General features: G+C 62.6%; 2 protein-coding genes across 2 annotated transcripts; both read left to right on the forward strand.

The window, feature by feature from the left end:
* Positions 1–300: 300 nt before the first annotated feature.
* Positions 301–13,978, forward strand: HAUS7 (HAUS augmin like complex subunit 7). Its single transcript, XM_037512777.2, has 11 exons — positions 301–438; positions 1,898–2,050; positions 2,634–2,749; positions 4,109–4,176; positions 4,668–4,729; positions 8,612–8,703; positions 8,977–9,135; positions 9,256–9,352; positions 9,891–10,115; positions 10,944–11,058; positions 13,841–13,978. The coding sequence occupies exons 1-11, from the start codon at positions 301–303 to the stop codon at positions 13,909–13,911; spliced, it is 1,296 nt and encodes a 431-aa protein (XP_037368674.1). The 3' UTR covers positions 13,912–13,978.
* Positions 13,979–16,125: 2,147 nt separating this feature from the next.
* Positions 16,126–17,219, forward strand: TREX2 (three prime repair exonuclease 2). The gene has a single exon (XM_037512846.1). The coding sequence runs from the start codon at positions 16,220–16,222 to the stop codon at positions 16,928–16,930; it is 711 nt and encodes a 236-aa protein (XP_037368743.1). The 5' UTR covers positions 16,126–16,219; the 3' UTR covers positions 16,931–17,219.
* The last annotated feature ends 6,685 nt before the right edge of the window (positions 17,220–23,904 follow it).

Here is a 23,904-nt window from a genome sequence, read left to right on the forward strand (position 1 = left end):
AGCTGTCCACTCTTTCCTTGCTGTGGAGACTCACCCCTCCACGTCCCTATTTGCCTCCTTGGCTTGCACACCTTCCTTCCCTTTTTGGGCAGTCATCGAGTGTTTAGACAGTGTGCTCTGGGAGAATCGCTTTCTTGTATTGAACTTGAGTGCACTTTTCCAGAAGTTTCCATCATGTAGCCCCTTTTCCTCCCTCCCAGAGAGTCCCAGCAGCCTCTTTTTCCATCCCAGCCTCCAGCTCTTCCAGGGGAGGATGCCTGAGGGGTGGTGCACACCAGGAGGCGGCAATCTTCAGCAGCCATGGCCTCGAGCGCTGGGCTGGCCTGGTCCCTATGCAAGAGGATGGCCCCCCAGCCTGTGGAGATGCTCTTCTCCACGCCTGCCAGTTCCTCCATGCCCCACGCCATGCCACGGACAGAGCTGCTGAGCCTGCTGCGTGTACTGGCTCCACTGGGCTGGGAGGAGAAGGGGAATTTTCTTCCAGAATACACAGGGGCTGGTTTCTTCCTACTCCTCGGGGATATGGGGAGGGTGGGGAGGCCATGGTTGCTCCTGCCAGATTTCCCAGTCTTAGGAAAGATCCACAGGAAAACCCACAAGAATTTGAATGTCTGAGCTGGGGCTATGATTGAAATGAAATTTCTTAAAAAGAAGGAAAGAAAAACAAAAACAGAAGAAGAGGAGAAGAAAAGACTGGGAAAAAAAATCCTACCCCAGCCCCTGCAGCAGGGGTGGGGGCAGGAGTGGGGGGGTGTTCTGGGAAGGTCTGTGCACCTCAGTGGGTCCCTGGGGCAGGGCTGGCCCTTCAGCTCAAGTTCTGGGGCTCCCAGTCCTCAGAATGGCGTAGAACTCCAAAGCCTCCAGCAGGGACGCAGGCCGTGCCCCAGTCTGGTTGGGTTCCCTTGCAGTTCTGCCTGAGTCCCGCCCGCGCCTCACGCAGGGACGCAGGGAGACCACTGCTGTCACCCAGACGACAGTTACCGCCGCGGTCCTCACGTCTCCTTGCCTGGAGACTTGCTCTGTCTGTCTCTAAGAGACAGCTGGCTCTCGGGCAGGTCGGCTGACTCCGTGGGCACCAGCCACCGGGCAGCTCCTGCCTGCCTTCTCTGGCCAGCAGCTTCTGGGGAAGGGCAGCCGTCACAGAGCGGGGGCTTCGGTGGCTGGTTGAGGACAGGCCGACACGTTTTATTCCAGAGTCATTCGCAGAAGGCCAAAGACAGAGTGGCGGCGGGGGGGAGGAAGCAGTGGGGTGCGCATAATAACGTGCAGGTCGACCCAGTTTTCCGTGGGTGCCAGGCCCTGTGCTAGGTATTTCCTATGAGTAATGACCTCATCCCACCTGTTGCAACCCCAGGAGGGAGGTGTTCTCGTCGTCCCCATTGGGTGACGAAGGCGGCACGCAGAGCTGGGCCCTCTGCCTGAGGCCCGCAGCTGGGGGAGGAGGCGGATTCGAACTTAGGAAGCTTCCGTGGGATGGCAGCGGCGAGTGCGGGCCACCTGCGGTTAGCCCTGCGCCCAGGCCGCCGCCGGGAACTCGGCGACCGAGGCAGGAGCGCCCTCTCCTGGAGGAGCCCAGCCCCAGCGCGTGCTCGCCCGCCGCGCCCGCCGCGCCCCGCCCCGCCGCGCCCCGCCCCGCCCCGCCCGCCGCGCCGCGCCCCGCCCCGCCGCGCCCCGCCCCGCCGCGCCCCGCCCCGCCCCGCCCGCCGCGCCCCGCCCGCCCCGCCGCGCCCCGCCCCGCCCACTCCCCAGCGGCGGTCTCCGGGGAAGCGCCCCAGCGCGCGCGGAGCCGCGGACCAATGAGAAGGCGCGGTGGGGAGGACGCCCGCCCCCGCCGAGGCCCCGCCCTAGGCCACCCCGGTGTGGGCGGGAAGAGCGCGGACCGGGGCGTGATTGGCAGTCGGACCGGCCAGTTAACCCGGGTGTGGGCGGGGCGCGGCCGGGCTCGCGAAACATGGCGGGCTTCGGCTTCGCCTGCGGCGCCGGCGGCTCGGAGGACGAGGACGACGACGGCGTGTCCCGGGCGGCCGTGGCGGTGTTCGCGAAGCTGAAGGTGCCCAGCCCGCGAGCCCCCGCGGCGGGAGGGCCGGGCGTGCGGCGGGAGGCGGCGCGCGGCCCGGCGGCAGTGCCGCTGCGCCCTGTCCCGGTCGGGCCTCTGGCCGCCTCCCGCCTCGGCCGGGTCCGCTCCGGGAGCCGCGGACGCGGTCGCAGGGGCCCCGCAGGACGCGCACTCGCCCCCGGGCTGGGGGCGACACGGCGCGGGCACTGGCCTCGGGGAGGCGGGCGGCATCCGTGTCCCGCCGGCGGCTCGGCCTCGCCGCCGCGGTGGCGGCGGGAGCGAGGACACCGGCCCGGGAGGTCGGTCATGGCCCCCGGCCGCTCGCTCGGCCGGGTGGGCCCTCTGGCTCCGCTTACCTGAGGTCCCATCGCCGGGTGCCTACATGGAATGTGGCGCAGCCCCCTAGTTGCCAACAGGCCAGACTGCCACGGGAGCCCTGAGGCGGCGCGCGCTCCCGACACTGGCCCCGAGATGGGGCGATGGGGCCGAGGACCAGGGGGATTGAACTGGGGCTGGGAAGGCGCCGGAAGGAGCCTTTCCACCCATCCCTGATTTTGAACCCCCTGTTCTTGCTTAGGGCCTGAACTGTCCGCTCATGGAGGGGCTTCATATCTCAGAACCCAAGACCATTCGGGAACTGCTGTGCAGCCCCTCCAAGTACCGCCTGGAAATCCTGGAGTGGTTGTGTGCCCGGTAGGAAACCCTTGTCTTCTCCAACTCTGCTCCCCTGGGAAGGGGGGGCTGCACAGTTTTCTCAGTGCTGCCCTGCCAGAGGCCTGCATGTGCCTCGGGGCACGGTCCAGCCTGCAGCTTAGGTACAAGCGGCAGCTCTGGGACAGCTCTTTCAGGGTGAAAGTGCCCCCAGGGCTGCTGAGGTTGGCTTCTGCGCCTTTGCCCATTGTGGGGTTTAACCACTGCTTTGGGAGCTGGCAGGACCCTGAGGACACATCCACTTCTGTCCATTCATTATCAGACTCAGAAGGGTACGGTCAGGCCGCACTGAGAACGGTCCTGACTCACTCCTGAAAAGTGACAAACACGGCCAAGGCCTTGTGTCCCAGTCCCTTGAGTCAAGGTGTGGCCTGGTGCATGCCTGGCACTGGGCAAGGGCAGTGAAGCCTGCCCAGAGAGCAAGGGGAAGGTCCAGGAAGTCCCGAGGAATCTCTTGGGAGCAGCCGCCCAGGCCCGAGTGGCTGCCTTAACGCCCAGGGTTGCATCCGGAGAGGTACAGGCTGTGCGCTGACAGCAAGGCCTTGGGCACGCCTGGGGGCCATTCCCGGAATCTCAGGCACAGGTGGGTGGCCTCCGGGAGCTGGGGTTTCAGCAGCCACAGAAGGTCCAGGCCCAAAGCCAGTCCGGCACGCTTTGCAGGGTGAGGACTGTCACACCAGGCACCCCCTTGGCTGAAAGCTGAGCGAGGCTGGAAGCTGCGACCTGCAGTAGCTTCATCTTTTGCTCGCTTAGGCTTTTATGAAAACAGCCTCTGTTGACGGGTCCGCGCATCAGCATTTTCTCTACATATGACTCCATGGCCAGAGGCCGGGGGCATTTGGGGGCTGCCATGGCGGGCCCCAGAAATAGAGAATGAAGAGCTGGCTCCTGACCTCGACCAGCCTGGCGTCTGGACGGCACTCAGGTGCTGCTGCCGGAACAGCCGAGGTGAACTCGGCACGTGCTGCCAGGTTGGGCGACGAGCAGAGACGCCAGGGGTCCCGGCCAGGCCTCCCACCAACTCCCGCGCGACTAGAGCAGCCGGCTCCTTGCTGCCTCTGAGAGAGCTCCGAGCACGAGGAACAGCACTTTTCCCTCTTGGGCAGGCATTTCGTTTTTTATTGTGAAAGTTTTCATTTTGGTATTCAGATGCCCGTTTCTGAGGTAAACTTCCAGAAATGTTTTGTTTCTCCCACAGTTTATGTAGTTGAAATTCATGTAAAATCATCTCTTTTGCGGCTCTTAGTGCTTGCAGGAGAGTCCACTTTAGAGCGGGTCAGGAGGACTTGGCGGGCCGCTGCAACCCACCCAGGCTTGACTGGTTTTGTTTTTTCTCTGCAGGGTCTGCCCCTCCTGGCAGGAGCAGTGCAGCATGCAGAAGGGGGCCCCGACTGAGGCAAAAATCCAAGGTGGGTGTGTGGAATCAGGTGCTGGATTTGGGCCGGTTCTCGGCCTGGCCACGGCCTCCTTAGCAAGATGGAGTAAATTTCCTGCAGAACCGGAGTTTTCTTCTAGATCTTGCTAGGGTAGAGCCTTCTAGACCCTGGACAGAGGTGCTATGGTCAGAGACAGTGGCTCCGTGTCCACCTCTGGTGTGTGCAGATGACACATGTTCCGGGGGGGTTCGCCGGAAAGCTCGGGTGCAATCCCTTATTTTAGGCCTTCAGAGAGGGCCAGTAACTAGGTTCAGGTCACACAGCCAGAGGCTTTGTGGGGACCTGGCTGTGTCTCCCACCTGTCTGCTGGTCTGCCCCGGTCTTCTGCGCCCAGCCCAGCCACTTGTGGGCCTGCCCACGGGAAAGAGCTTAGCCCTGTCCCGTAGCGCACCCCACGATCCGCAGCGCCCTCTCCCAACTGGCTGCGCATCTGTGATAACACCCGCATTTGTGTGCTCCCGCAGAGATGGCGAACCTCGGCCACGAGCTACTGTTGTGCGGGCCGGATGACCAGGAGCTCCTAAGGGTATGAGAGGTCCTGGGGGGGTGGCCGGGGTGCGCTGGGAGGGGCAGCTTTCCATAGACCTGGGCACCGGCATCCCCACCCCCTGCTTCTCAGCCCCCCGGGGCAGGAGCCCCTGGGTTCCCTTGGCAGACCCAGCTGTGCCTCCGGCTCTGGAGGAGGTGAGGAAGTCCTGTCTCAGCCTCATTTCACAGGAGAGGTGATCACTCATTCGAGGTCCCTGGCCCCAGAACCAGGCCTGGCCCTTGGCGCAGCCTGCCCACAGCTTTCCACACAGAGATGACTCTAGGCCACTGCACCCCTGTCAGACCCTGCCCCTGCCCCGGACATTAGGTTTTCAATCTGGAGACGATCGTTTCTGCATTTTGGAGTCACACCGCTGTGAGTGTCCCTACACACGTGTTTGACAGAGGAGCTGGGAGAGGACTTGCGGGCTTATGTCAGGACTGTTAACTTTTCTACAGTGGTTGCATCCTCTCACCTCTCCACAGCAAAGCAAGGGCCCGACTTCTCTGCGCCCGCCCCAGACTTGCTGTTGTGTGTCTTTCATTCCAACCGCGCAGGTGCGGGCATGGGCCGTCCCAGTTCCTGCTGAAGCTGAAGCCCGCGCTTGCTGGCCCGCTCTGGATCTTTACAGAAACGCCTCCGCTCAATGCTCCAGCCCACCTCTTAGTTGGATTATTTGTCTTTTTATTGTCGAGTCGTAAGAATTCTTTATGTCTGCTCGATACCAGTCACATAGGATTTGATTTACACCTTTCTTTCATTCTGTGGATTATCTTTTTCACTTTTATTTGTCAAATGACCCCTTATTGAAGTATTTTCTTTTGTGGCTTGTGTCTGGTTGGGCTCTCCACCACACCACCGCTGCTGCTGTCATCCATGACGTCGTAAGCGTGGCAGCCATCAACATTACAGCCCCCAGCCTGAGCAGGCGCCAGGATCTCTTTAACCGTTCCAGAGAGTTCTCAAGCTAAAGATGGTACTGCGTCTTTTGGGCAGCATCAAGCCATCTCATCAAAAGTGATCTTTGTGCTTATGCTTTTCTGTTTCTTCCTGTCTCTTGGCACTTCCTTGCGGGACTGGATGAGGCTGAGGCAGACGGTGCCCCCTCAGGTACTGCCTCAGTCTGGGCCCGTCTGTCTTAATGGTCAGTTTCACTATCCTCCTCAGACCCTTCGAACCACCCATTGCCTTGCCGATGTCCTCACCAGCTATTTTGGGAGACAGACCCAGGGGCCAGTCTTGGGGGCCAGGGAAGACAGGGCTGCCTGGGTCTTGTTCCCACCAGTGCCCCTTAGTGTACGACTTTGGCCTCTTTGGAGTGGCGCCCCGGTGGCTGGGTTGAGACAGCCAGTGTCAGATGAACCCAGACTCAGGAGGCCCTAGGAAAGTTGCACCTTGGTCACCTCTGAGCTGAAGCCAACCCTCGTGATGCATTATTTGGAGTGCAAAAGTTCTTAGTTTTGGTGAAATCCAATTTATTTGTCTTTTCTTTTCTTGCTTATGCTTTTGGTGTCATAGCCATGATGCCATTGCCAAGTCCAAAGTCACAAAGATTGGTATCTGTTTTCTTCTAATAGTTTTAGCTCTTATATTTTGATCTTTGATCCTTTTTGTGTTAGCTTTTGTACGTGGTACAAGATAAGGGTCCGATACACGTAGTTGTCCGCTCGTCCTGGCACCATTTACTGAAAAGACCACCCTTTCCTCATTGAATTGTCTTGGCACACTTGTTAAAAATCGATTGATTGTGCATGTAAGTATTTATTTGTGGATCCTCCATTCTGTTCCAGCAGTCTGTCTGTCTCAGTCACTCTAGCTTTGCTCTAAGTTAGGCCACGTGAATCTCCCAACTGTATTCTTTTTGAAGATTGTTTTGGCTATTAGAGGTCTCTTAAATTTCCACATGAACTTTAGAATCGGGACAAAAAAAGCCAGCCAGGACTTCAATGGAGATGGCAAGGAGTCTCCAGGCCACTGTGGGGTTGTTGCCGGCGACTGTATCGAGTCTTCTGACCTATGAATGGGAACTCTTTCCATTTATTTAGGTTTTTCCACAAAGATGTTTTGCAGGCTTCAGTACAAGTGTTACACTTGCTAAATTTATTCCTAGGTATTTTATTGTTTGTGTTGCTACTGTAGATGGAATTGTTTCCCTCATTTCTCTTTAGTGTTTGTTGTTCATTCCTAGCGTGCACGCTCATATCCTGCCCTTGCTAACCTTGTTTACTAGTCTGTTCTTTTAGTGGATTTCTGTAAGCTTTTCTGTATACGAGATCGCGTCATCTGTAAATAGAGCTGGTTTTACACCTGCCTTTCACATTTGGATGCTTTTTCTAGCCTGGCTCCTCACTAGCACCTCCAGTCTGAGGTTGAACAGCAGCAGCAGAGTGGGCTTCTCTCTTCGGCAGTGGGGCAGGCAAGCGCCTGGTCTTTACCAAGGAGTGAGGTGTCATAGAGGCTCCTGATCACGCTGCGGAAATTCCTTCTGTTCCCAGACTGTGTAGTGTCTTTATCTCGAAGGAGAGTTCCGGCGCCTCTCCTGCAACCGTTGAGGTGATTGTGTAGTTTAGCCCTTGTTCTTTTCTTCCTTCGTGAGAATTCAAGTTCCCGTCTGCTGTCGTTTCACCTGACCTGACTTTGCCAGTTCTCCACGGCGGTCTGCAAGGTTTGGTTCTCTTAGCTTTCATTCATCTGAGTAGGTGTGCTTCTTCCTTCTTGAGAAGGTGCTGCACTAGGTGCAGAATGGTGAGTTGGAGACCCCTTCTTCTGGCCTCCACAGGTCCCCGTGGGAAATCTGCAGTCATGTGAGTCATTGTCTTCCCATGGGTCACCAAGAACGTTTCTCCCCCATTTATGTTTCTTTGTCATCAGTGTTCAACAATTTGGTTGCAGGTGTTTGTGGGAAGATTTCTGTGGGCTGGTCCTGTGTGGATTTGCTTGGCTTGTGGAGTCTATCACTTTGTATCTTTTGCAAAATTTGCAAAGCTTTCTGCCATTGTGCCTTTGGATTATTTTTTCTGCACCACATGCTTTTCTCCTCCTGGGCCCCCACAGTACACAATTCAGACCCTCTGTCATCAAATCACAGCTCCCCCAGACTTCTACTTTTTTTAAACACTTTTGTCTCCCTCTCTTGCTCATTGCATAGTTTCTGTTCATCTGTTTTCCAGGTCACTGACTCCCCTGTCATTGTGCCGCTGAGTCCATCCACTGCGTTTCTTCTTGTTTTTCTGTCCCAAAGTTTCCTTGTGGTTTAACAACATTTTCTGTTCTCTGCTGCTGCTTTCTATTTTAACTTTGGTTTCAAGAGTGTTCGCGATGGCGTAGTCACCGTTGTTCTAACGACTGCTTTCAAACTGTCAGGTAATCCCAGCGCCTGCGCCAGCGTGTCCATGGGGCCTCTGCCTGGTGTCTTTGCCTGCATGTGCAGACCCTTGTCTCTTCACGGGCCGTCCCGTGGGGCTGCTCCCCGGCCACTGTGATGCAGCTTTGTCCTGGCTCCTGGGAAGATGTCCGTCACTTGCGGGGGGCTGTGGTTCAGCACCCTCCCGGGTGGGTTCACACCTTCCACCCACACTCGGGCCTGCGGTCTGGGGTCAGCTCCGCCGACTCCGCGCCCTCGTGCTGCTGCTCGGCCCTCCTGCCTGTGCCGCCCCGCCCCCCGCCGCACCCCCCCAGGGCCCAGCCTGGGCGTCTCTGCCGGCCTAGTCATCAGTCTTGGGTCTGCTCAGCGCTGTCAGGTCCTCCCCATGTGGGCTGGGAGTGAGCCTGGTGCTCCCGCACACATGGATGGGGGCCCTTCTTCTATGGTGCCCACTGGGGTCAGGGCGGGGGCGCCTGTCCGGCTTGGCCACGGACAAATGTGGACTTTGTGTCCAGGGCCGGGCCTGCCCCCAGAAGCAGCTACACTTCTTGGACCAGTTGCTGGATGCAGTCCGCAGCCTGGGCGCGGGATGTACCGGGGGCTGCAGGTAAAGGCTTAGGGTGGGCTCCGCATGGAGTGCCCGGGGCTGGGGGCCCAGTGCACCTCCGGCTGGGGTTTTACATCACACGCTGGTGGCAGCAGCTGCATGCTGATCGGGAGCTGTTAGGTTCTCATTCGGGTGCTGCCCACCAGGCTGGAATGGGAGAGTGGGGGAGACTGGCAGCGGTGGGGGGCCATCACCATGCCTCTGCCTGCTCCCCGTTGGCTGCCCGGCTCCTGGGCTTCCCTGTGTGACCTCAGCCCTGGGTTGCCTGTGCAGCACCAGGGAGCACTTTGAGGATACCCGGGAGAAGAACGAGGCATTGCTGGGGGAGCTCTTCTCCTGTTCCTACTTGCAGTCGCTTCTGAGCCCCGAGTGTGACCCGTGGCCTCTGGACATGCGGCCCCTCCTCGAGCAGCGTAGTGAAGAGTGGAGGAGGTGCGTACTCTGGGCTGCTTGGCTCCGTGGCCTGGGACAGCCCTTGCTGTTGTGGCTCGCGGGGTGCCCTGTGGCCGGGGGCCGCCTAGAGCTGGGGGTGTACCCCTTCTCTCCCTACAGGGCGAGCCCCTCTGTTGAATCAGAGGAGGAGAAAGTGGTGGAGCTGACCAAGCAGCTGCAGGAGAGCACCACCAGGCTACAGGCGCTCAGGGCAGAGGTGAGGGGCGCTGGGGTGGGGGTGGGGCGTCCGGCTGGAGAGGCCCTGCTTTGTGCTCTTACATCGAGTGAGTGAGGGCAGGTGATATGGCCTCTCCCAGCCTCGGGTGTCCCATTTGTATTGTGAGCAATGCAGTGGGGTGTTGGGGCCCGAGGGAGGCAGCGCATGGGTAGATCCGTGGTGGTGGGCACCCCGCCCTGGCCATGGGGTGGGGGTTGTCTGCCTGAAGGACATTAAGGATGGACCTCAGGTGGGCTGCAGCCAGACCCAGTGCTGTGCTTGCCTGTGGGCTCCCAGCAGCTATGGGCTGGGCTTCCTAATTCTCTGGAGGGCGAGAGCGAGCCCCCGGTGGCGGGGGCGGTAGGGCTAAGGCCCAGCTGCTCTGTTCAGCTCCTGTGATTCTTCTGCCTTTATGTCTCCCAGTTGGCAACTGGAGCCTCGGGGTGGCCCGCAGATGCCGCCCCGGATGTGGGGAAGGACTGGTGCCACAGGGACTGGCTGAGCAGCCTCGCGGGACCTTTTGTCTCTGGTTCTGCAGTGCTTCACGCCCCATCAGCGGGGGACAGCCACGAATGGGGCTGACACCAGCACCTTGGACCAGCAGCTGCGCCTGGTCACCTCAGACTTCCACCAGCTGGTGGTAGCTTTCCTGCAAGTGTGCGAGGACGAGCTGGGCGACTGTTGCCAGCGCCCGGGCGCCTATCTGCACCCGTGTGGCCCCGTCGTGCAGGCTGTCCACCAGACTCTGGCTTCGTGCAGCCAGGTGAGCCACCCCCTGCCCCCTCCGGCTCCACCATCAGTGTGAGGGACTCGAGGGCTGGCACCAGTACCCGGGAGGGGCTGGGCCGCAGGCTCTGGACCTTGGCTTCTTGGGTGGCTGGGGGTCCGTGTTTGTGCTGCTACAAAGAAGGGTGGGGGCTGGAACCCTAACCCATGGACATGTCTGGAGGGTTAACTGAGCCGAGGCCCGAGAGGCATGTGCCCTGCTCTGCCATCTGGGTTGACTGCCCGAGACCCTGTCTCTCTCCTCGGCTGCTATCCCCGTGTTGGCCTCACTGTCCTGATCGCTCAGCGTGTCACAGCCTGTTCCTTTTTGTGTGGGCACCCACGGCCCTGACCTAGTCAGACAGACAGGAGCGGGGTCTCCGGCATGAGCTGACTGCCGCAGCATGGACCCGTTCTTCCCTGCCCCAGACCCGCAGGCTACACGCTGGGTCCGCCGTGACTCACAGCAGTTACCAGGCCGGAACTCTGACATCGACGTGGGGCTTCCCAGCCTACCCAGCCCACCCAGCCCACCCAGCCCGCGAGTAGGCTACGCCGGGCGGTCCCTCCAGCAGGGAGTCGGGCGCAATTTTCTCCGCTCAGGACCGCCCCCTTGGCGACACATTTTCCCACCATGCCCTGTGCTCAGGAGAGGCAGAGGCTTGGTGCACCCACTGGGCCAGGAGGGGGATGGGCTTGCTCACAGCCAGCTGCCCTGGGGCTGCAGGGCCCGGGGAGCAGTGTACATTAGGGGTGCACCGGGTGGGAAGCAGGAGATGCCGCCTGTCGGTCTGACCTCCAGCACTGACTCCCGCGTGTCCCCCAGCTGTTGAGAGTGGTCGTGGCGGTCACTGACACGTCGGCCGAAGCCGTGGCGATGGCGAAGCAGCAGCAGGACGAGCCAATCTGCTGGAGTGGCAGCAGCTCCGTGATGAGTCTTGGTACGTGCCTGTCAGGGACGAGGGTCCGGGCCGGGTGCGCCCTCCTCATGTGCGGGCTCCTTCACACAAAGGCATTTGGGGAGCCTTTGCAGACTGACCCTTCCTCTTTTTGCGAGGCTTGAGGGCCCACCTACCTTGGAGCCCTGCCCGGACAGGCCGTGCCACGAGTGCCTTCAGCAGCCGTGGGGACGGGGTCGTGCTCCCGAGCTGGCGCCGGGGCGGGCGCCGTTTCCGCCTCTATCCCGCAATGCTTTTTCCTGTCATCGCTTTTTATGTCTTCGTCTAAGTGTCTCAGTAAGTCGTGTGCATTTGACAGTAGGTTCTTTCCTTGAACTGCTTGGGAGCGTGACACTTGGCTGGCTTGGGTCAGGCAGCTGCGCCGTTCCCGTCCCTTGTTACTCAGCCCAGGGGCGCCTCCGGCCATCACGGTCACTGTCCAGAGCGCTACGGTGAGGGGTAGGCGGCGCTGGGCGGGTGGGGGGTGGCGGGGTGAGTGGCAGGGTGTCCGAAGGGGCTCACGTGACCGCCGGTGAGCTCCGGGGGGCAGCGCCAGACGCGGCGCTGGGCGGCGTGTTCGCGGGCCCCTTGGATCATCCTGCGGGCTCTGTGCTGCCACTCGCTGTTGGGCAGCACAAAAGTACATCTGAGCTTTTCGTGAAATGTAATTTTCTAAAGACATTCATCGCAGCCTCGCTTCCTCCCATGCCTGCGCCAGCGCAGCCCGCGGTCCCTGTCTCAGGTCCTGGGGCCTCGTGTGAGCAGCAGCCGCGGCGGCCCGTGACCCAGCCCCATCAGAGCAGGTGGCGCCGGGCTGGGCCCTGCCGAGCACCTGCGCCGCCCGTGGTTTCTCCCGGCGCCTGCCGCTGCACGCGGCATGTCTGGGGTTGGGCTTCCTGTGGGTGACACGACATGAACCGTCTCGTACCCCGTGTGCCTGTCGCTGGTCTGGCAGGGGTGTGACGGCGCTTCGTTGCGCCCTTTGCGCTTCGCCAAGTAAGGTGGTGCCTCTCTGTGACTGCAGCGCGCACGGAGGCTCCCTGTTTTGAGGAAGTGCCTGTCTGCCTCTGACTCATCTGTTGGGTTGTTTGTGCTTTTCCGGGTGACTTGCAGCCCCGCTGGTATTCTGGATCCCAGCCCCCGGCTGCTGGTGCGCGGCTCATGTCTGTCCCACCGCGTGGCTTACTTCCCATGCCTTTCCGGGGTCTTTCGATGGACAGCAGCTCGCAAGTGGTCCGTTTACCCATCATCTCTTTATGGCTAGCGCGTTGGCATTTTATCAAAGAACGCATACCTGTCCTGCTGTCACAAGGATACCGGCCTATGTCCTCCAGAAACCGTACGGGTTACTTTGACGTTTAGAGTTGATTTGGGGGAGAGGGGCAGGGAGGGGTCCAGTTTCATTTCATTCTGTTTGCATACACAGCCGTCCCAGCGGCACTCACGGGACCCTCCCTTCCCCGTCCATCAGCGCCCTGGTAGTGGTTACGCAGCCACGTGTGCGTGCGTTTCTGCCGTCTCTCGGCTGTTCGATGCCCCTGTTCTACCCCCACGCCGCTGCTGCGTTTCAGCAGGCTGGAAAGCAGTAAAACCAACCTGAACAACAGGGCAGAGCGCTTCTGCCACTTTGTCTTTCCCCTCACAGCAGCTCTCTGAGGTGTGAGCCACGCAGCATAAAACCACACTCGTGAGCGTGCACTTCACTGGGGCTTAGTGTATTCACAGTTGTGTGACTCTCACCCCCGAGTCTGGCGCTTGCATGTGTCTCCCCCACGAGGAACCCTGGAGCGCCCCTCCCTGGCCCTCCGGCGGTGTGCACACGCCTGCCGTGGACATTCCCGTGGGCGGACCCACCGCCTGGCCGTGGGCGTCGGCTGTGCTCAGCGCGGGGCTCCGCAGCGTAGGCCGGCCCATCTCCCCCCGTGGCCCCAGTGTGCAAACAGACTCGTCCCGGGCTCGCTGCTGCCACTTGGCAGCTGTGAGTGTGTGTGTACAAGTCTGCGTGTAAACACGGGCCTTTCGCTCCCTCGGCTGTGAGGTGAGTGGAATGGTCGGGCTGTGTGCGCGCTGTCTGTGTAACTGGCTCTCATCCCCTCTCCCAGCTCTGCCTTCTTACCCCACTCACATCTGACACACTGACGACAGGTGCCTGCGCCTGGGCCTGCAGTGCGGCCCGCGCCGGCCAGGCTCAGCCAAGAATGGGACGAGGGTGAGCCAGCGAAGCAGGATCGGGGTGGGCTGGAGGAGTGTGGAGGGAGGCGCGCCTGAGGAGAAATGAGCCCAATGGGAGCATCACCGTCCGGTGGGGAGGGGTGCTCCCGGGCCCACTCACCACCCCGAGATTCCCAGGCTTCACCGTCGCCTTGGGGACGGGCAGGGCCTATCTTCTGTGTTACTGAGCGAAGCACAGCCGGGAGGAGACCTGAAGGAAGCGCCCTCATCCCCACGGTGGGGCGGGAGGGAGCCTAGTGGTTGCCCGGCGGCCACTGTGGAACTTGCTGTCCGCCTTGCCCCCGGCCAGGCAGCTGCTCCCGAGGCGCGTGCAGGGTAGGCTGGGTAGCCGAGGCCGGGGCAGCAGGTTGCTGCTGGGGGCACATGTTCTTGCTCCCATCAAAATTGAGCTCGAACATGAAATAACTTGAACTCACCTGGCAAGTGGGCCCTGGCCTGGGGTTGGCCCACGCTCCAGGGCTCTGCTCACCGTCTGGGGCACTGGGAGCCCAGCCTGCTGCCGCCCTGGGGTGCTGCTCTCACCTGGCCCTCTGTGTTTTTCTCTTCTCTGCAGCCACCAAGATGGACGAGCTGGCCCAGAGGCATAAGGTCTTCCCTGGCGGACCGCACACAGGCGCCGGCTAGCCTGGCAGCAGAGGAGCAGCCCTGAGCGGCAGGGCCCCTGCGTGGGTCCCACACAGCTCTGGGGCGGGGGGGGGGGGTGGGAGCTGGTGAGAAAGAAACCTCAGCTTCTAAGAACTGGCCTCCCGCCTGCTCTCTGCCCCTGCTCTTCTGTGCGACCGCGTGAGCGCCGCCTTCCCTCTACATCCGGCCTGGCTGGAGGGGCCGCTCGCAGCCTTCCCTTCTTCCCGCCCCGGGGGTGCTGAGTCCAGGACTGAGTCTGGGGAACGGGAGGCCCAGCTGTGTCCTCCTACCCCATTGACCACCTCCTCCCCCCCGCCCCGGCTCTGTACCTGCCACTGCCCAGCCCAGGTATGACAGCTCCCTGTGCCACCTGCCCCGCTGCCTTCTCCCCCAGGTTGCCTGGCAGCCCTTTCGACAATCCAGTGGGTGGGCTCCGTGTCTCCTTCCACCCCAGGGCACCAGGGCCTCTCGGGAACCCAGTCTGGCCTAGCAGTTCATCTGTCGCAGCCGCCACCCTCCCGCCCTGCTGCCTGCCTCGGCTGGGCCGGGGTGGGGAGGGGACTTCCCCCTGAAGTGAGAGCTGAACTGAGAGCTGAACTGAGAGCTCCCCCCCCCCAGTCTTCTGCTGACCTCTTACTCCTGCTTGGCCCTGCGTTGCCCCTGTGGGGGCTGGGGACAAGGAGGCCCCCTTCCCCCTGGGCAGCCGGATCCTTAGGCCTGGCCCGGGCTCATGCCCAGGGTGCTGCTGGGTGGGGTGGGCAGACAGACCAGCCCTTGCTCGCCACCCTTCTGCTGCACCAACGGCCTCATGGGCCAAGGGGTTCAGGAGGGCCAGAGGCAGGCACCCTGCTTGCCTCCCTGGGCCCCAGCATGAGGCCAGCCCTGCAGGCGCCCGCTGCGGAGTGGGACGCAACCCCATCCTGGGCCACGGAGGCCTTCTAACTTCCCTTCCATCTGGACCAAGCCCATCACCTTGATCCCTGGGTGGGACTGGGGCAGTCCAGGGTCTGGGGCTGTGTGCGCCACTGGGGTGGCCTCCTGCCCCTTTCACTTGGCCGGGCCTTGAAAGGGGAGGCCTCTTGCCTCCCTGCCTGCCGGCCTCTCCCGCAGTCGCTGCCAGATGCTCCTTAGATATGGCTCATTACACCCCGAAGGAGGTACCATCTTTCCTTCCGGTGAAAGATGAGCCCTCCAGCTGGGCAAACCGCTGCCTGGCTGTGGGTGGTCCTGGTGCTAGATTCCCCCCCACCCCCGCCCGCTGCGGCTGAGCCCAGTGCGAAGGCACCTGGTTCCTACCCCCTGGTTCCACCCCTGAGTCACTCACCGGCCTAGGGGCAGGCCCCTCCCTAGTCCCCGGGACCTCGCCCTGGAGAAGGGCTCCGTGGCAGGGCGGAGGGAGACTCGCGCTTCCTCCTCATGCCTGTGATGACTCGGTCCCCAGCCCACAAGCCTGCTCGGCGGTGGCCGCGTGCGGCCGGGCGCCTGCCACCCCGTCTGTAAACACGGGGCGTGTGGCCCTGTGGCTGAGCGAGCGAGGGGGCGGCTAGCCGGCCACACAGGTCCTGCGGCCTCTGGCCTCCCTGTTGCCCAACAGGCGGCTGGGGGCGGACCGGGACTGCTGATTAAAGGGCGCCTGGAGCTGCCTGTGCGGAGACAGGTGCCCAGCAGCCCAGGAAGCCAGCCAGCGCCTGCCCCAGGTAAGCCAGCGCGGCTGGGTGGCGGGCAGCCCCGGGAGCCCCGAGGCAGACAGGCCGGACTGGCATCAGCACCTGTGTGCCAAGGAGGTCAGGCTGGCCAGGCCCGGGAGGTGGGGGTCTCTGCCAGGGCTTTTGACAATGACTGTTTCCCAGCTGCTGGCCCAGGGGTGCAGATCTAGGCAGCCATGCCCACAGCTCCCAGCCAAGGTGTCCCGGGGAAGGTACTGTCCGGGCTGTGCCTGAGGATGAGGGCCGGCCGTTCTCCCCTCAGCGTACCTAGGTCCGGGCACAGAGGGCCACCCTCTTGCCATTCGGTAGGTGATGCTAGTTAGGGGCTTCCCAGAGATGGACGGGGACCGCACGGAGGGCCTCATCCCGGACAGAATGAACCGCCCCTGGGCCCTGGCCTCTAGCCCGGGTGGCCCCTGGGCCATCTTCCCGGATGTGGCCCTTGACAACCGCTCCCGGAATTGGAGGTCGCGCAGGTGGGGTCGGGCAGGAAGCGAACCTAGACGGGTCGGAGCCTTGACCTGGAACCACCACACGTGGCCCTCAGGTTTGTGCTTCTTGCCCTGGCAGCTTTCATTTCACTTGCCCCTGAGCAAATCACCATGTCCGAGGCACCCCTGGCCAACACCTTTGTCTTCCTGGACCTGGAAGCCACTGGGCTCCCCAACATGGACCCTGAGATCGCCGAGCTGTCCCTGTTTGCCGTGCACCGCTCCTCCCTGGAGAGCCCAGAGCGCGACGAGTCCGGCACCCCCGTGCTGCCTCGGGTCCTGGACAAGCTCACACTGTGCATGAGCCCGCAGCGTGCCTTCACAGCCAAGGCCAGCGAGATCACTGGCCTGAGCAGCGAGTGCCTGGCGCGGTGCCGGAAGGCTGGCTTCAATGGCGCCGTGGTGCGGACGCTGCAGGCCTTCCTGAGCCGCCAGGAGGGCCCCATCTGCCTGGTAGCCCACAATGGCTTCGATTATGACTTCCCCCTGCTGTGCACGGAGCTGCAGCGCCTGGGTGCCCACCTGCCCCAGGACACGGTCTGCCTGGACACGCTGCCCGCACTCCGGGGCCTGGACCGTGCCCACAGCCATGGCACGCGGGCCCAGAGCTGCAAGGGCTACAGCCTGGGCAGCCTCTTCCGCCGCTACTTCCAGGCTGAGCCCAGCGCTGCCCACTCGGCTGAGGGCGACGTACACACGCTTCTGCTGGTCTTCCTGCACCGCGCCTCTGAGCTACTGGCCTGGGCCGACGAGCAGGCCCGCAGCTGGGCCCAGGTCGAGCCCATGTACACACCGCCCGATGGCCCCAGCCTTGAGGACTGAGCACCAGGGGCCCTGGGATGCGCATTCCGGGACGAGGCCCAGTTCCTCACCATGGGCAGCACCAACCTGGAGCTGCTCAGGTGGGACTGCACGCAACCCGCAGTCCCCCTTCACCAGGCAGTTCCAGGTCCAGACAGCTGCCTGACCTTCCCAGACCCTGGCCACGCTAGTCCCACAGCCCTAGAACCTTCTCCCAGCCCCATCCCGTCTGCAACTGTGCTCAGTGCAGTTTGCTGCTATGGGCGCCTGTCCCTCAATGTGTCCATCAATAAACTCCCTCAACTGCTCACCAGCTACCTTGCCAGCCGTCCCCCACATCCTGCCTGGAGGCGGCAGGGAGTAGGCCAGGCCAGGAGCTAGAGCAGAGCCTCCCGGGCTGCCCTCTTGTGGCCTGTCCGTGTGAGCGGCCGGGCCTCGGGCGTGGGGGTGCGGGAGAGGTGGGTGTGGGGGGGGGTGGTGAGCAAACATCAGGGGCAGGGTGGAGCTCTGGGTCCCAGCCCATAGGCCGCCTCTGTGGCTGTCTCCTACCTTGGCCTAGATTTGTCCAACCTCCGTTGCCCACTGCCCCCTATTGTCGCCTCAGGGGCCCAAGAAGTCAATGAGCCCAGACTTAGGGGGTTTGCGCCACAGAGCATAATGGGGAGCACCTGCCTGCCCAGGTGCACAGGGGGCTCTAGAACTCCCTCCCCTCTGGAGCTTCTGTCCCACACTGCCAAGTGCATGAGGATGATGTGCTCTGAGGCCGGGCCTGGGCATGCCCTGACCGCAGCAGGCACCTCCATGGAAAGGGCCTTGAGGGCCAGGTCCAGTGACAGGTGGGCGCACTGAAATGAAGTGTGCTGGGTGAGGGCTGCAGTGGGGCAACGCCTAGGATGGGGTTCCTCCTGGGCTCCATGTCCCTTGTGCTCGGGGAGGCGGCCACCTCAGCTGGGCTCTGGGAAGCTGATTCTCCTGTCTGGGCCCCACCTGTGTCGCCAAACGATGGGGCACGGCCGGGGCAGGATGTCCGGGACCAGGTTGGAAGGGGCAGGATGGGTGGGGCGGCCACACCCAAGAGTGACTCGCAGGAGCAGAGGCTGGCACCAGCTGGGCCTGTTCGGGGCACCCTAAGTAGGTCAAAGTGACTAGAGACACTGCAGTGCTCAAGGCGGCGGGTGATGAGGCCGACACGGCGGCCACCCAGGCCATTGCTGAGCATATACCAGCTCTAAGCAAAGGCCGGGCAGATGTAACTTCCGTTTGCACGATGCAGCTCGGGCTGCTCTGCAGAGAATGAACTAGAGCAGGTTCAGAGCAGGGGAAAGGGGACGGAGGCCCAGGGAATGAGGGGGTCGGGGCTCTGCGAGGGGGAGGCCCAGCCACTCCGAGGACCAGCTGGCAGGGCTAGAGTGGGGTGGGAGGCAGGGGAAGGCCTGCAGGTGGCTAGTTGGAGAGCTTCCCAAGAAAGGGTAGTTGGGGCCCTGCCCTGGGAGCGCACCCACTCTGGCGTGCCGCCAGGTTGGTCCAGGCGTGAGGCCGAGGGGGTCCCTCCTCCTTTGACAGGCAGGCCAGGAAGGGCTGAAACCCAGGCCCCAGTGGGCTGCTGGACAGTCCCAGGTGCTCAGCGGTTCCCCGCCCCCTCACCCCTCCAGGCGGCCTTGGCCATGCCGGGGGGCCTCGTGGTGGCCTGGCCTCTGATTCCGTGCTGAACTAGCCAGGCCCCGCTTTGTTCCTCTGTGCGACGCAGACGGGCTGGGGCCTGCAAGCTGTGATGTGGTGACAGATGGGTGACAACCCCCTCTCCGGGAAAGTCAGAGAGAGAGAGAGAGAGAGAGAGAGTGTGCACACACGTTTATTGGAGCTTTTAACGCTATATATAAAGGGTGTGAGAACACAATTCACAAAAAATAAAAACTACAAGAGACAAACTTTGCGAAACCATATCCAACGCCATGGCCGGCGCACCCTCACAAAATCCCTTCATCGATTTGTGCTGAACCCCGGTCCGCATGCCCAGCCCGCCACGGCAGCTGACACCCACGTACAGTGAAACGACAAAGTCGGCGTGAGCCTCCTCGCTGGCCGGCTGGCCGTGTGGACACCGGAAAGGTGCTTCCCGGAGGCCGTCCACAGCGCGCGGGCCACAGCGAGGTAACGCCAGCCCGGGCGGCGAGTGCTGCGCCCGTGGCGCGCGCACATGGGCCGCGGGGAGGGGGTGGAGGAGGTCTGAGTTAGCCCCGTGGGACGCCGGTGCTTCCTACGTGGGCACAAGAGTGAAATCAAGGCCAAGCGGGTTTCAGGCCCCGAGGCGCAGGAGAGAAAAGCAGCATCTGAGCGTTTCCTCCAAGGCTCGGATTCGGGCGGCAGAGCCTGCACCGTCCCTGGGCCAGCCCGGGCAAGCGAAGCTGCCCACCGTGAGCTGAGCGCCGGGGCCGCTGGAGACGAAGGGGAGGGGCCCCACCCACAGCCACCCTACACGGCCGTGCCCCGGCACAGCCTCTGCACGCGTGACCTGCCCTGCGATTAGCTAATGAGCTTCAGCCGGGCCCGCATGTCTGTGTCCTGTGTCACTTTCCAGCCAAGAAATGGCGCGCCTTTGTTCTCACCCCCGGCCCCCAAACCCATAGAGCCCCATTCCCTTTCTTTACTGGGGAGGCAGGTTTGAGTGTATCGCCTTCGCCCTTGCCTAGCAATTGGCAGTAAAGCCGACTTCGCAAGCACCTCACGCGGTGAGCCCCGTGCGTGTGTCGGCGGGAGACCCCCGGGCCGGGCGCCGCGGGAGGGCGGCACCAGGATGGCAGCGCGCTGTGGCGAGGCCAGCGAGACGCCGCCTTGGCAGGGCCGCCTTTGTTTTCCGCATAGTTTAAGGGGAATTGCGAAGGCGCTTTTTAGCCCTGGTGCTGGGGTTTGGCCGTCATCTCTCAACGTCCTCCGCGCCCCCCACCCATTCGAATGTCTCGCACCAAGAGACCGGCCGTCCCGAGTGCATCCACCACAGGCCCCCACGGTCCCACTCCCGCGGGTGGGTTTCCCCAAGAGAAGTGCACGCATGTGCACCCACAAACACCCGCCAGGCCTTCCCAGCTCGTCCACCAGCACGTGACGGTGACGAAGCCGCGGAGCGCTGTTGAGGACTAACAGGGCGCTCTTGAGACACAGAGCAATTTGGGGGGACTCAGCAATTACACTGAGGGAAAGGGGTCAGACCCAAAGAGCCCACGGCACTGCCCCTGCTCGCCCTCGACAGATGTCATGTCAGTGGCTGACAAGTCACATCAGGCGGCCAGGTGTCTGCCAATGGGGGAGGGGGCGCACAGCTGGGATCACAGCATACTTGGGGTACCTCTGATGCCAGCTGATGGAAAACGGGATCACATGCACAGAAGGGTGGATGGTCAAAGGGCCGAAGTGTCTCCAGCTGTCTGTGCAGGACACAGCAAGAAGCACAAAGTGGGGCCAGGCCGCTGTGCCAACCACGGGCCGGCCTCCGTGCCCTGGTTTCCCGGGCAACCCTGGATGTCTGCATTGCTGGCACACGGGTTTACACGGTGCTGCGGGGGGCCCCTGGGGGCCCCACCCCATAAGCAGCATTATGCGTGCCCTCCTCCCACATACAAGTCATTCACAGGTCCCACTCCCCACCACACGTGCTCCCCTATTCGCACCCCCACCTACTGGCTCCTGTCTCCCTCCACGCGCCTCGCCAGACGCACTTATGGTTGCACCTAAATGGGGTCTCAGTAGATGCTGCTTTAAGAAAACCAGCACCTTTGCTGTTTGAGGCCTGGGAGGGCTCCGACGTGCGCGGCCAGAAGCCGTCGCATCTGCAGGCTGCTCTCCCAGGGAGGCGTTGCGTTGAGTTTCGGCGTTTGTTAAGCCTTTGCGCCCCCTTTCGTTATTTCTGATTGTACTGGGTAATGGCTGGCAGTGTCGTGGAATGAAGGGGCCACGAGCTCCAGGCTTCTCCAGGTTGGGGAGCTGCAGGGCTCTGGGTGGGCCCAGCCTGGATCAAGGAAAGTAAAGGTCCTGACTGCATACTGAGCCCCTCCACAAACGCAGGGAAGCAGCAACCACCTTGGCTACTGGATCTGAGGGGCACTGAGTGCCTGCCACGCCCGTCCCAGCCGGGCGGCTGCTGAGCTCGGAGAGGTGGAGAAACAGCCAGGGGGTGGCCTCCATGTGCGACGGTGCCCCCTCCCCCCCAAGCCCTCAGTGGCAGGCGGCCAGAGATCTGCATTTCAGAGGCACCTTGCGCGCTCTAGAAAGGACGTCCTGGGCTGGGAGGCTTCCTTAGACCTGAGGACAGGCACAGGGGAGGCGTTTCCTTCTGACTCGGAAAACTCCAAGTGCGACCCACATCAGGCTGGGCACTCTCCCAGGCCCAGACGGTGCCAACCCCCGCCCCGCCCCCGGAGCCCCGCCCCAGAGCAGGCCCCCTGCCGGAGCCTGCCCCACCCCGAGCTCCTGCGGGTGCAGTGGTCGCTGGCATCCAGGGCTCCGGCGGTGGGCTCCATGAAGTCCCCATCACTTCCGTCTGTCCGGTGCATTTTCGGGATTGGCCCTGGGACTCGACTCTCCAGGCCCACTTGGGGCTCCCTAGGGAGGTGCTCTGTCTGGGTGAAGGGTCAGCGTCCAGTAGCGCTGAGTGCACTCAGCGACTGGCCTGGGCTGGACAGGCCCATGACCAGCAGGCTCTGGGCAAGTGCTCCTTGCCAGCTTGCAGGGCAGTGCTCCTGGGCTCGGCGTCCTTAGAAAGGCGTAGCCTGGCCAGACACCCGGGCCAGACCAGCACCCACGGTCACCATGTGATGTGAGTTTCCCCTGAGGGTCTAGACTTACTTTGAAGTCATCACTAAAACTCACTTTCTTCTCTGCACTTCTCGGTACTTTGCTAAGCCCTCACACCGACTACCTTTGTTAGTAGGGCCCCTCTCTCCCGGGCCCCTCCCAGCTCCCTTTATGGGCTGCCACACTCTGGAGCCAGGCAGCAGACGGCGAGGCCCAGTCCTAGGCCCCGAGCCATGAGAGCCCTCTCATGAAAGAGCCAAGCGCAGGGAGCCTGAGGGGAGTGGGTCCGCGACCCCGGGCACCAGCGAAGGTCTGGAAGGAGCCTGTGCTACCGGACAGTGGCTTGTCCTAAACCCTTAGACTGTGCTCGGCCACCAGGGCAGAGGAGAAGCTGAACGATGATTCCAGGCCTCAAGCTCAGGTTTCCCCGAAATGCAACACTGGTGGTACAGGGGAGGTTCCATCAGACAGCGACGGCCACCTTGGCCGAGAAGCCAGTGAGTCGTGTGGGTGGCGAGGCACCAGCAGCCCGGCGGCCTGCTCCTGCTCAGTGGCCTTGCCCCAATGTAGCTGCCCCCGCGCCCCTCCCCCCAGGGGTGGGCAGCAAGGCTCTGCGGGGACTCCAGGCCTCACAGGAGCTGCTGTGGGGCTGGCGCTTTTGAAGGCCACAAGATGGGGCTCTTTCCCCAGAAGAAAACAGAGAAGCAGCCACAGGACAGGCGGTCGTCAGCTGCGCCAGGCTGGGCCGGGAACTGGTCTTCTCATCCCCAGAGGTCAGGCAGGCTGTGTGGCTCTCAGTCCCAGAAGCCTTGCCTGAGGCCTGACTCCCCAGGGCCTGGTTCAGTACAGAGGCAGAGGTGGGGGGTGGGGTGAGCCTCCTCAGGCTGGCAGGGGGTCTTAGCCCTCCAGAAAAAATGTCCTTGGCACTCCCTGGCACGCCTGCCTCTCACAGTGAGCCCCAGGCCCTTTTCTCACCTGTGCCCCCAGTCTGGTTCCCTCTGTCCCAGCCACACTGATCTTGACCTCGTCTTCCCACACATGCAGCCCCTCAGTGTCTTTGGGCTGGCTGCTGTGTCCACTGGAAAGTTCTTTCAATGCTATCCAACCACATGGCACACTGACACCTCCGCGTTTTTGAGAAATGTGGCCCTCTAACCACACCGGGAAAACGGGCATGCCCCACCCTCACCTCCCTTACCTGCTTCTCTCTTTCCCTTGGCACCTTTGCACGGCTCCCTGGCCCTTGCAAAAACATTACTGTTTATGGTCAGTGCCCCCGGCACCAGCACCCCCACCGAGGTGTGCTGCCCGTGTCCCGAAGGCTCAGGAATGCGTAGGGCGCAGCCAGGAGAGCTGGTCCTTACTGGTGGGAGGGCACAGAGCCCCTGCCCCTCAGCTCGCCCCCTGCGGCCATTGCTGCCCCCCACCCGCCAGGGCCACGGCTGCCACTCCCTCACTGCAGGGGCCTGTTGGGGATACCCGCCTGGTGTCCCTACATGTGGGTGACCCCACACACCGGGGGAGGAATGGGAGACACCATGGCGGGCAGCCCCTTGAGCAGCCGGCAAAGGCGCCCCCCTCAGGCCCCGGCATCCCCTTGGCTGCCCCCCACCACCTACCAAGACTGCCCCGCTGGCCTACCTGGGCTCAGTGGGCGGTCGAGGTGTCCTGTCCCCAGCGGGTGGACTGGAAGCCAAGGCTGTTGCCTCCGAGAAGCCCTCCGGGGACAACGCGCCCAGAAAGTGGCTGAGCGCGACCTTGTCCTGGCACCGCCAGGGTGGCTTGTCCCAGTGAGCGCCTATTCGGGTGACCAGCGCGGGGGAAACCGGATCTGCCCAGAGTGAGGGCGCCCGGAGTCCGCGGCGAGCGGACTGGGTGCTGGAGTGGACAGGGCACGGAGCATGCGCGCTGCGGGGCGGGCAGGCGTCCAGGCCCCGCCCCCACCCAGGCGTGCGCCACGGGCTTCCCGGTCTGACCCATCACACGCCCTGGGGCTCTTCCCTCCCCACCTCGGCCACCCCGAGGGCTGCGGTGGCGGTGGTAGGCTGACTGCTGTCCTTGAGGCGACAGAGAGGGCACCCCTTGGTCGAGCACCTTCCATGGGTTAGGCACGAGACCTTGCTTGGATCCACCTGGGACCCACAGACCCCCGCGGCGGCCAAGCTGTTACGCTGATTGCAGCCGCGGCTTCTCTTCGCCCTGCAGCC

The sequence above is a fragment of the Talpa occidentalis genome, unplaced genomic scaffold, assembly GCF_014898055.3.
Source record: "Talpa occidentalis isolate TD23 unplaced genomic scaffold, MPIMG_talOcc4v2.1 talOcc4.15, whole genome shotgun sequence".
Taxonomy (NCBI): Eukaryota; Metazoa; Chordata; class Mammalia; order Eulipotyphla; family Talpidae; genus Talpa; species Talpa occidentalis.